The sequence below is a fragment of the Carcharhinus amblyrhynchos genome, chromosome 18 (assembly GCF_965287045.1).
Source record: "Carcharhinus amblyrhynchos chromosome 18, sCarAmb.v2.hapA, whole genome shotgun sequence".
NCBI classification, from domain to species: domain Eukaryota; kingdom Metazoa; phylum Chordata; class Chondrichthyes; order Carcharhiniformes; family Carcharhinidae; genus Carcharhinus; species Carcharhinus amblyrhynchos.
The window spans coordinates 55,551,571-55,564,126 of NC_137341.1; the positions used below are offsets into that span (position 1 = coordinate 55,551,571).

Below are 12,556 nucleotides of genomic sequence, written 5' to 3' on the forward strand. Positions count from 1 at the left end.
TGAGCGACGAATGCTAGACTTGCCAGTGGCTGTCATATTCAACGAAAGAAAAAGTAAAACATGTTTTGCATTATATGTAAATAATTTAAATGATAAAATATCAATTTTAAATGTTTATTTATACTATTGGTTTAAAATACTGTGTACCAGTGTGAGATCCGCCAATATGCAATAACGGACTCTGTAACTGCAATGTCCAGTTGCATGAAAGAGGATTACCTGCAGCTGATGTTCTCCCCAACATGAGCTGGAACATTCTGCCAATATGGTGCTTTTAGCATCTCTCTTAAGCAAAACTCCACCTTCAAAAACAAATTGTTTAAATTGAGATGTCGAATGTTTAGTGTTCTGAAATGATGTTTGTTTTTAGGGTTGTCAGCACCTGTCAGGACACTGGTTTAAAAGGAGGAAAGTGAGAGTTCTAACCTTCACTGGAGGGAAGTATCTTTAACATAATGAATGGCAAAGAATGGAATGAAGATTTTGTAAACTACGCATATCACCACTCAGAGACACTGGAAATGGACAGGAGGTAGGATTTAAATTTGATTAAGAGATTCACTCAAAATTATAGATATTTATGCATCAGAAAATGTCTCATTATTCATAGCAAATAAGGTTCAAAGGATTAAATGAACAGTGTCACCCAGGTAACATGGTCAGAATGTAATTTTTTCATTTACTGATAAATTGGTTGATTAATGCATCTCCCCATTACATGAACAAATGAAATAGGAGCAGGAATAGACCATTCGGCCCTTTGAATGCACCACCATTCAATAAGATCATGGCTGATCCATTTGTGGTTCGAATTCCACATTCCCATCTATTCCCGATTAACCTACAATTTCTTTACCTAATAAGAATCTATCTGCCTCCATCTTAAAAATATTCAGTGACCCTGCTTCCACCGCCTTCTGAGGCAGAGAGTTCCAAAGTTGCACAATTCTCTAAGAGAAAAATTCTCCTCATCTCTGTTCCATAAGGAGACTCTTCATTTTCTATCCGTGCCCCTTAGCTCTGCACTCCCCACACGTGCAAACATCCTTTCACATCCACCATGTCAATTCGGTTCAGGATCTTATGAACTTCAGTCAAGTCACCCCTCATTCTCTAAACTCCAGTGGAAACAAGTCCACCCTGTTCAACCTTTCCTTATTAGACAACCCACTCATTCAATGTAATAAACCTCCTTGGAACTGCCTCCAATGCATTTACATTCTTACTTAAATCAGGAGATGAAAACTGCACCCAGTATTCGAGCTGTGGTCTCACTAATGCCCTGTATAACTGAAGCATAATGTCCTTATTTTTATTTTCAATTTCTCTCATAATAAAGGATAACGTTCTATTAGCTTTATGCATTCTAACGTTTTGCGACTCGTACACTAGGACACCGAGATCCCTCTGCACATCGGCATACTGCTGCCATTCTCCATTTAAGTAATTCTTTGCATCTTTATTCTTCCTGCCAAAGTGAACAACTTGACATTTTCCCACATTATTCTCCATCTACCAGATGTTTGCCCACTCTCTCAACCTATCGATACCCACCTGCAAATTCATTGTGTTCTTCACCACATACTTTTCCACCCATCTTGATGACACCTGCAGATTTAACTGCCATGATTTCAATCCTCTTATCTAACTCATTCAACATAGAACATTACAGCACAGTACAGGCCCTTCGGCCCTCGATGTTGTGCTGACCAGTGGAACCAATCTAAAACCCATCTAACCTACGCTATTCCAATATCATCCATACGTTTATCCAATTACCCTTTAAATGCCCTTAATGTTGGCGAGTCCACTACAGTTGCAGGCAGGGCATTCCACACCCTTACTACCCTCTGAGTAAAGAACCTACCTCTGACATCTGTCCCATATCTATCACCCTTTAATTTTAAGCTATGTCCCCTTGCTCTAGCCATCTCCATCCCTGAGGGAAAAGGCTCTCACTGTCCACCCTATCTAACCCTGTGATCATCTTGTATGCCCCTATTAAGTCACCTCTTAACCTTCTCTCTAACGAAAACAGCCTCAAGTCCCTCAGCCTTTCCTCATAAGACCTTCCCCCACCATACCAGGCAACATCCTGGTAAACCTCCTCCGCACCCTTTCCAATGCTTCCACATCCTTCCTATAATGCGGCGACCAGAACTGTACGCCATACTCCAAATGCGGCCACACCAGAGTTTTGTACAGTTGTAACATGACCTCACGGCTCTGAAATTCAATCCCTCTACCAATAAAAGCTAACACACTGTACACCTTCTTAACAACCCTATCAACCTGGGTGCCAACTTTCAGGGATCTATACACATGGACACCGAGATCTCTCTGCTCATCCACACTACCAAGTAACTTACCATTAGCCCAGTACTCTGTATTCCTGTTAATCCTTCCAAAGTGCATCACTTCCCACTTTTCCATATTAAACTCCATTTGCCACCTCTCAGCCCAGGTCTGCAGCTTATCTATCTCCCTCTGTAACCTGCAACATCCTTCCACACTGTCCACAACTCCACCGACTTTAGTGTCATCCGCAAATTTACTAACCCATCCTTCTACACCTTCATCCAGGTCATTTATAAAAATGACAAACAGCAGTGGCCCCAAAACAGATCCCTGAGGTACACCACTAGTAACTGAACTCCAGGATGAACATTTCCCATCAACCACCACCCTCTGTCTTCTTACAGCTAGCCAATTTCTGATTCAAACCACTAAATCACCCTCAATCCCATGCCTTCGTATCTTCTGCAATAGCTTACCGTGGGGAAACTTTATCAAACGCTTTGCTGAAATCCATATACACCACATCAACTGCTTTACCCTCATCCACCTCTTTGGTCACCTTCTCAAAGAACTCAATAAGATCTGTGAGGCACGACCTACCCTTCACAAAGCTGTGCTGACTATCCCTAATCAAATTATTCCTTTCTAGATGATTATAAATCCTATCTCTTATAATCTTTTCCAATAATTTGCCCACAACAGAAGTAAGGCTCACTGGTCTATAATTCCCAGGGTTGTCTCTACTCCCCTTCTCGAACAAGGGGACAACATTTGCTACCCTTCAGTCTTCTGGCACTATTCCTGTAGACAATGATGACCTAAAGATCGATGCCAAAGGCTCTGCAATGTCCTCCCTAGCCCCCAGAGAGTCCTAGGATAAATCCTGTCTGGCCCAGGGGACTTATCTATTTTCACACTTTCCAGAATTGCTAACAGCTCCTCCTTATGAACCTCAATCCCGTCTAGTCTAACAACCTGTATCTCAATATTCTCCTCGACAACATTATCTTTTTCCAGTGTGAATACTGGCAAAAGACATTGAGGTAAATTGCAAAAAGTTGAGGTCCCAGCACAGACCCTTGTCGAACTATAATCATCACATCCTGCCAACCAGGGAAAAAGGCATTTATACTCACCCTCTGTTTTCTGCCAGCTAGCCAATCTACAACCCAGGGGAATATGTTACCTCCTACACTATGAGCTTTTCTTTTCCACAATAACCTTTTGATGGAGCACCTTTATCAAATACTTTCTGGAAATCCAAGTACACCAACAGGTTCCCCTTTATCCACAACACATGTTACTCCTTCAAAGAACTCAGACAAATTGATTTGATTTTGTTTATTATTGTCACATGTATTAGTATGCAGTGAAACGCATTGTTTCTTACACAATATACATACAAAACATACCATTCATAGAGAAGGAAACGAGAGAGTGCAGAATGCAGTGTTACAGTCATTAGCTAGGGTGTAGAGAAAGATCCGGTTTCCTCCCAACTCCAAAGATGTGTAACTTCAGGGGATTGGCCATGGTAAATTTCCCTTTAGTGTCAGGGGGCGAGAAGTGTAAATACATAGGGTTAGTGCCTGGGTGGGATTGTGGTCAGCACAGACTCAATGGACTGAATGGTCTCCTTCTGCATGGCAGGGAGTCTACAATTCTATGAAATGCAATAATCTTGGAGCAGGTGCAGCTTGTGCCAGCCTTACCAACATGTAGTGTCTATTTTAGAATAAATGCAACTGTGGAGAATTTAACTTATGGTTATTTAATCTATTTATGCAAATTATTTTGTAAACTTTCACCTTGATCTTTCTTAGTGTTGCAAAAGCAAAGTTTAATGAGATGTTTATGTTTTAACTCTCCCTAATTCAAGTAAGAGGAAGTAATGAAGAGAGATATGTGACCTATTCATTCTGCCCTGTGACCTGCTTACTAAGGGGATAGAGGACCTTGAACTAGTCGTTTAGATACTCAAATACCAGCCTTCACACCTGGAAACAAGCAAAATACAGCTGTTCTTGCTGCTTGCTGCTTGCTGACTGACTCAGAGTCCCTGGAGAGAGAGAAAGGAAAAGAGAGAGAAACATCAGTAATGTGTACAGATAAGGAAAGCAGAACTTTATGACGCAGTGGTACGAGGCTGTAACTGGGTGTGCTCCGGTTTCCTCCCACACTCCAAATTGGGTTAGGTCGATTGGCCATGCTGACTTGTCTCTGTGTCGGGGGATTAGCAGGGTAAATAGGTGGGATTATGGGAATCGGGCATGGGTGGGACTGTGGTTGGTCCAGACTCAGTGGGCCAAATGGCCGCCTCCTGCAATGTAAGATTCTGAGTGCTGGATTACAGTTTTGTCATTACGTGGTGCTGATTTCTATGATCTCAACCAAAGGTGCAATTTAAACATAACCTTTATCTCATTTTTGCTGATTTATGAAAACTTCAGTTCCCTGATAGCTTCATGAACAATATACTTTCGTACTGTACTTCAGTCTGCAACTTAGGATGCCAACCCTGATTAGAGGACCTTAGCACTTTGATCACATGCCAGCTACACTTTTCTTTATAAAGATTGGTTCGATGGTATTGGAATAGTTTTTCTCTTGGTTTTGTGCTAATGGCCAGTGTGTAACAAGTTATCAAACCAGGAGCCACCCAGGAGCAGGGGACATGGGGAAACTGGGGTATAGTCTAATAGGGAATGATTCACAAGAGGGAAACCTCAGGGTGGGAGGGAGGATCCCATCACTAACTCAGCCTGGATTGCTCAAGGAACAGTCGGGGTCTCCAAACGGGGCCTATTCTCTTTCTCCATCCTCCTGGGCTTTTGTTTGGGCCCAGGTTCTTTGTGAATGTGAAATCTCTGATCTCAGAACAACTTGGATTTAACATGTCAAAGTTGATAGTAGGACCTGACCAAACCAAACAATCACACACATGGCTGTGGACTCCATGTTTGGAACACTTTTCTCATAAACTCAGCTTAGCTTCAACATCTTCAAAGATCCATTAAGAATGGCATGGTGGCACAATGGTTAGCACTGTTGCCTCACAACTCCAGGGGCCTGGGTTTGATTCCCAGCTTAGGTCACTATCTGTATGGAGTCTGCACATTCTCCCTGTGTCTGCATGGGTTTCCTCCAGGTGCTCCAGTTTCTTCCCACACTCCAAAGATATGTGGGCTAAGTGCATTGACCATGCTAAATTGCCCCTTAGTGTCTTGGGATGTGTAGGTTAGAGGGATTAGCAGGGTAAATATGCAGGGTTATGTGGATAAGGTCTAGGTAGGATTGTTGTCAGTGCAGACTCAATGGGCTGAATGGCCTCCTTCTACACTGTAGGATTTCTATGATCTCATTATATTCTTCCTTTACAAATACAAATCCCGTTCCCATTGAGAAAATGTTTTGTCTGTACCTCAACCACCAGTTGATAGTGACTGACAGTTAACTGCCAAATTGAACTGAGTGCATCAAGGTGTTAGAACTGGTGTCAGTGGGAATGAGGAGGGAAACTCTCTGCCAGCACAAAGGAAGGTGGTTATTGAAGGTCAATCATCTCAGTTCCTGCACTTTGTTGAAGGAGTTCCTCAGGGTGGCACCTCAGACCCAATCATCTTCAGCTGCTTCATCAATGACCTTCCCTCCATCATAATCTCAGAATTGGGAATGTTTGGTGATAATGTTTAAAATTTATTTGAGTGTCACAAGTAGGCTTGCATTAACTGATGCTGGGAATCGAACCCGAGTCCCTGGTGCTATGAGGCAGCAGTGCTAACCACTGTGTCACCATGCTGCCATGTTCAGCATCATTCACAAAAGCTCAGATAGTGAGGCAGTCCATGTCCAAATGCAATAACATCCAGGCATGGGCTGACCAGTAACATTTGCAGCACACAAATGCCAGGCAATGGCCAAGCCCAACAAGCAAGGATCTAACTATTGCCCCTTGACATTACAATCATTAATCCCTTCACTATCACATCCTTGACTCATCACTGACAGAAACCTGAACTATTCTCATCATATAAATACTGTGGCTACAAGAGCAGGTCAGAGGCTGGGAATACAGCAGCGAGTAACTCACCTCCTCACTCCCCAAAGCCTGTCCACCATCTACAAGGCACGAGTCAGGAATGTGAAGGAATACTCTCCACTTGCCTGGATGGGTGCAGCTCCAACAACACTCAAGAAACAAGAAGCTTGACGTGATCCAGGGCAAAGCAGCCCCGCTTGTTTGGCACCACATCTACAAACATTCACTCCCTCCACCATCGACGCTCAGTAGCAGCAGTGTGTACTGTCTATAAGATGCACTGCAGCAATTCACCAAGTATCCATAGACAGAACCTTCCAAACCCATGATCACTTCCATCTAGAAGGACAAGGGCAGCAGATACATGGGAACACCATCACCTGCAAGTTCCCCTCCAAGTCACTCACCATCCTGACTTGATTTGATTTGATTTACTATTGTCAAAAGTATTAACATACAGTGAAAAGTATTGCTTTTTGCACGCTATACAGACAAAACATAGCATTCACAGAGAAGGAAATGAGAGAGTGCAGAATGTAGTGTTACAGTCATAGCTAGGGTGTAGAGAAAGATCAACTTAATGCAAGGTAGGTCCATTCAAAAACCTGACAGCAGCAGGGAGAAAAATGAGTCCGTTCTTGAGTCGGTTGGTACGTGACCTCAGACTTTTGTATCTCTTTCCTGAAAGAAGAAGGTGGAAGAGAGAATGTCCGGGTGCGTGAGGTCCTTCATTACGCTGGCTGCTTTGCCGAGGCAGTGGGAACTGTAGACAGAGTGAATGGATAGGAGGCTGGTTTGCGTGATGGTTTGGGCTACATTCACAACCTTTTGTAGTTTCTTGCGGTTTTGGGCAGAGCAGGAGCCCATACCAATCTGTGATACAACCAGAAAGAATGCTTTTTATAGTGCATCTCTAAAAGTTGGTGAGAGTCATAACTGACATGCCAAATTTCCTTCGTCTTCTGAGAAAATGAAGGCGTTCTTAACTATAGTGTCGGTAGGACAAGTTGGTGATTTGGACACCTGAACACTAGAAGCTCTCGACTCTTTCTACTTCCTTCCCATTGATGTAGACAGGGGCATGTTAACATAGAACATAGAACATAGAACACTACAGCACAAACAGGCCCTTCGGCCCACGAGTTGTGCCGATCACATCAACACCTACCAACCTACAGACCTATCTATAACCCTCAATCTCATTAAACCCCATATACTCATCCAGAAGTCTTTTAAAAGACCCCAGCGAGTTCGCCTCCACCACCACTGACGGCAGCCGATTCCATTCACTCACCACCCTCTGAGTGAAAAACTTACCCCTAACATCACTTCTGAACCTCCCTCCCCGCACCTTAAATCTGTGTCCTCTCGTAGCGACCATTTCAACCCGGGTAAATAGCCTCTGAGAGTCCACCCTATCTATTCCTCTCAACATTTTGTAAACTTCTATCAGGTCGCCTCTCAACCTTCGTCTCTCCAGGGAAAAGAGTCCCAGCTCCCTCAACCTAACTTCATAAGGCATGCCTCCCAGTCCAGGCAACATCCTTGTAAATCTCCTCTGTACCCTCTCAATAGCTTCTACATCTTTCCTATAGTGAGGCGACCAGAACTGCGCACAATACTCTAAATGAGGCCTGACAAGGGTCTTATAAAGTTGCAGCATTACCTCCCGACTCCTAAACTCAATCCCTCGATTAATGAAGGCCAGTACACCATACGCCTTCTTGACCACCTCCTCCACCTGCGAGGCCGATTTAAGAGTCCTGTGGACCCGGACCCCAAGATCCTTCTGCTCTTCAACACTACTCAGACTTCTGCCCTTGATAGTGTACTCATTCATCCCGTTGGTTCTGCCAAAATGGACGACTACACATTTATCTGCGTTGAAGTCCATCTGCCACTTCTCCGCCCAGTCCTGCATCCTATCTATGTCCTGCTGCAACTTTTGCCATCCTTCCAGACCATCCACAACACGACCAACCTTCGTGTCATCAGCGAACTTACTTACCCATCCCTCCACTTCCTCATCCAGGTCATTTATGAAAATGACAAACAACAAGGGTCCCAGAACAGATCCTTGAGGCACTCCGCTGGTGACTGACCTCCATTCAGAAAAAGCCCCATCCACAACCACTCTCTGCCTTCTGCAGGCAAGCCAGTTCTGGATCCACAAGGCCAAAGGCCCTTGGATCCCATGGCCTCTCACCTTCTCAAGAAGTCTTGCATGGGGGACCTTATCAAACGCCTTGCTGAAGTCCATGTACACTACGTCCACGGCACTTCCTTCGTCAATGTGTTCAGTCACATTATCGAAGAACTCAACTAGGCTTGTAAGGCACGACCTGCCCTTGACAAATCCATGCTGACTATTCCTGATCATGTCAAACCTCTCCAAATGTTCGTAAATCTTGTCCTTTACATTCTCCTTTACACTTCCTGAAATCAATGACAATCTCCTTCATTCTGTTGACATTGAGGGAGAGATTATTGTTGCCGCACCAGTTCATCACATTCTCTATCTCATTTCTGTAATCTGTTTCGTCATTGTTTGAGATCCGACCTATTACGGTGGTGTCATCAGCAAACTGGAAAGTAGAATTGGAGGGGAATTTGGCCGCACAGTCATATGTGTACAAGGAGTGTAGTAGGGAGCTGAGAACATAGCCTTATGGTGCACCAGATAATCATGGAGGAGATTTTGTTGCCTATCATTCCTGATTGTGGTCTGTGAGATCGGAAGTTCTGGATCTGGTTGCAGAGGGAGATGCTGAGGTCCAGGGCATGGAGTTTGGTGATGGGTTTTTTGGGAATAATGGTGTTGAAGGCTGAGCTGTAATCAATAAATAGGAGCCTGACAGAGGTGTCCTTGTTAGCTAGTTGCTCCAGGGTTGAGTGCAGGGCCAGAGAAATGATGTCTGCTGTGGATCTGTTGCAGTGGTAGGCAAACTGTAGTGGATCCGGGTAGTCCAGGAGGCTGGAATTGATTCATGCCATGACTAACACTTCATAATGACGGACGTTAGAGCCACTGGCCGAGAGTCATTAAGGCACACTGCTTGGTTTTTCTTAGGTGCCGGGATGATGGTTGCCTTCTCGAAGCGGATAGGGCTCTCAGATTGCTGTTAAGAGAGGTTGAAGCTATCTGTGAATCCCCCACCAGCTGATCCGTGCAGGATCGGAGTGCATGGCCGGGTACCCCATCCGGGTCAGTCGCTTTCTGTGGATTGACCTTCAAGAAAGCTGCTCTGACATCTGCAATGGTGACCCCAGATACAGGTTCATCCAGGGCTTCGAGGGTGGAGGGCACGCTCTCGCTGACCTCTTGCTCAAAACGGATGTAGAATGCATTGAGCCCGTCAGGGAGGGGTGCGTTGGAGCCAGCAAATTTACATGCCTTCATCGCATCATCAGCGAGGGTCAGTGTGGCTAACCTGGGACTCTAGCTTGGTCCGGTACTGTCTTTTGGCATCTTTGATGGATCTCCTTAGATTGTATCTGGCTTTCTTGCATAGGTCACTTTGAAGTATATCGCTGTTCCTTCGCTGTCACTGGGTTAAATTCCTGGAATTCCCTCCCTAATGGCATTATGGGTCAACCCACTGAACATGGACTCAGTGATTCAAGAAGGCAGCTCACTACCACCTCCTCAAGGGGCAATTAGGCAGTGCCAGCCAGTGACACCCATGTCCCATGAATGAACGAAAAAAACCTTCTTTCTCCTGTAGCACCTGTGATGAGTGTCGCTGCAGCTGCTTTCGAAGCTGTGCCTGGTTGAATTGCAATCTTCTCCGGCCTGAATTTTAAGATTTTTTTTTGCCCCTGCCTCCTTGACTGTTGATCCAACCCACACCCGGGAGATACTACTATCCTAACAGAGATAGCCCAGTGCTGAGACACACTCACTGAACTGACTGGCTTTGCTCTGCAATCTCAGCATGGTGGATCCCTCTGCTTACCAGCTCTTTATCTGAGCATTCTTGGCATTGTGTCTTCGGAGCTTTTTCACACAGTCAGCACACTGCGATTTTAACACGTTGTCGAACCGCAGCTTCGTAGCGGTCAGGTCAAAATGTCAAGGGCTGTCTCATGCCATGAGCACGATCAAAGACTGTTTGCCGTGTCTAACCTATACTGAATCTTAGTACCACACTGAATGCCATTTAGAAGGAGCTAGTACTGCCACCATGTCATGTTTTTTTATAATAAAATAAAAAGCACCAATGAGTCATGGAAGATTGTGTTAACATATTGTGAGTTAATTTATTGATAATACACACATGGGAACATTTATCCATGGACAGAAAACAGCATCAACATAGCTGTCTGTGCTGTGCTCTGCTTAGGAGCAAAAGAGAAACTAAACTGGATGGCATGACATACTTCCTTTCTACAGATGTCATGCTGCTATCCCTTAAAGACATATTACAACAATTATCAGAGCTAAAACTACCACTTTTATTTGAAATTAAATCAGATTTGATGGGCTTTCAATTGGAAAGTGTCCCGAAAGGAGAACACTCGCTGCGGATGTTCAGTGCCTTTTCCATCTAAAATCAGAGGTTTCAGGATAAAACCCAATTTTCCATTGCTGAGAACATAAGAACATAAGAAATAGGAGCAGGAGTAGGCCATCTAGCCCTTCGAGCCTGCCCCACCATTCAATAAGATCATGGCTGATCTGAAGTGGATCAGTTCCACTTTCCCGTTTTCTCCCCATAACCCTTAATCCCCTCGCTTATCAAAAACCTATCTACCCGCATCTTAAATATATTTAGCGAGGCAGCCTCCACCACTTCAACGGGCAGAGAATTCCAGAGATTCACCACCCTTTAAGTGATGAAGTTCCTCCTCAACTCCGTTCTAAACTGCCCCCCCCCACTTATCTTGACGTTGTGTCCTCTAGTCCTACTGTCCTTTCTGAGCGGGAAGAACCTCTCAACCTCTACCCTATCCATCCCCTTCATCATCTTATATGTCTCAATGAGATCTCCCCTCATTCTTCTAAACTCCAACGAGTACAAGCCTAGTCTATTCAGCAAGGCCATCTAAAAGCAAACCACTTTCTCCTGTATTTCAGGAGACTCCAAAGGACAGTTTGTCAAGGAAGGATAATGGTTGTCTCAGGTATTTTAATCAACTCTGTATACAATATATTTGTGAGCAAAGTAAAATGGCACCTTGTTCTTATAGCGTGAAATGTTGTTGAATGTGTGTGTATGATGAATCGATGGGATAATGATTTCATGATGTGGGTATGCCGGCGTTGGACTGGCGTAAACACAGTAAAAAGTCTGACAACACCAGGTTTTAGTCCAACCTATTTATTTGATAATAGACTCACAAGCTTTCGGGGTTAGCCCCTTCGTCAGGTGACGAAGGGGCTAACCCCGAAAGCTTGTGAGTCTATTATCAAATAAATAGGTTGGACTAAAACCTGGTGTTGTCAGACTTTATAATGATTTCAGCCAGATCGTTGCCGAGTAAGATTTCAATTTCTGGAATGGAATGAAATTCTGACACGACGTGAATTCAAAATGAAAGAATTGTAACCTAAACGGTAGCTGTTTAGCCAGTGAAGGCAGTACAGAGGTTAAACCACAGCAATTAACAGCACCAGCTCGGCAATACCTGCCTTTCACTGTGAAAGTCCAGCAGGAGGACATTTGATGGGACAATCTGACCTCTCCTGGTTAGTAAAGCAATATTTTACTGTGAACTATAGCAGCACTCCCACTTACCCTGGAGAAGAAAGTCACGTTCTTGTGTATCATGTACACAAGTTATTTGCACTAACTAGCAGAAGAAAGGTTAAAAAGCTTATTTTTAAAGAATGATACATTGTGTAATAGATTACAGGGAATGATTGAAGGTCTGTAACCCTATGGTAACCCATAATATTTAAGAATGAGATTTGAACATTGGGACATTTTTTATTGTGTCTGTTCTGTACTTGTTTCAGATGAATATGGTTTATTTTCTTCACGCAAATTGTTCCTGTTCAGAACTGTATTTGGATGTTGTATGAGACAGAATGCCGTAAAGCTTTGATTAATGTGTTTCTTCAGGGAGGATGCTATGTGGTGGCTTTTTGCAGTTGTGTGAAAATATAATGACTAACTAAAGGTTAACAGGAGCTGATGGAACACTTGTTGATATTGTTTTTGAGGCACTGTTTCTTTTAAGTCTCCTGTGGCATGTACAAGCGAGACTGAAGGTGTT

At 43.9% G+C, this 12,556-nt stretch overlaps 1 protein-coding gene across 1 annotated transcript in view; it reads left to right on the forward strand.

The window, feature by feature from the left end:
* Positions 1-374: 374 nt before the first annotated feature.
* tmc5 (transmembrane channel like 5) overlaps positions 375-12,556 on the forward strand; it is a 155,789-nt gene continuing 143,607 nt past the window's right edge. Inside the window, exon 1 of the mRNA XM_080206172.1 lies at positions 375-532. Within this exon, the coding sequence (XP_080062298.1) occupies positions 456-532 (77 nt within the window). The 5' untranslated portion in view covers positions 375-455. The remainder of the gene's footprint in view (positions 533-12,556) is intronic.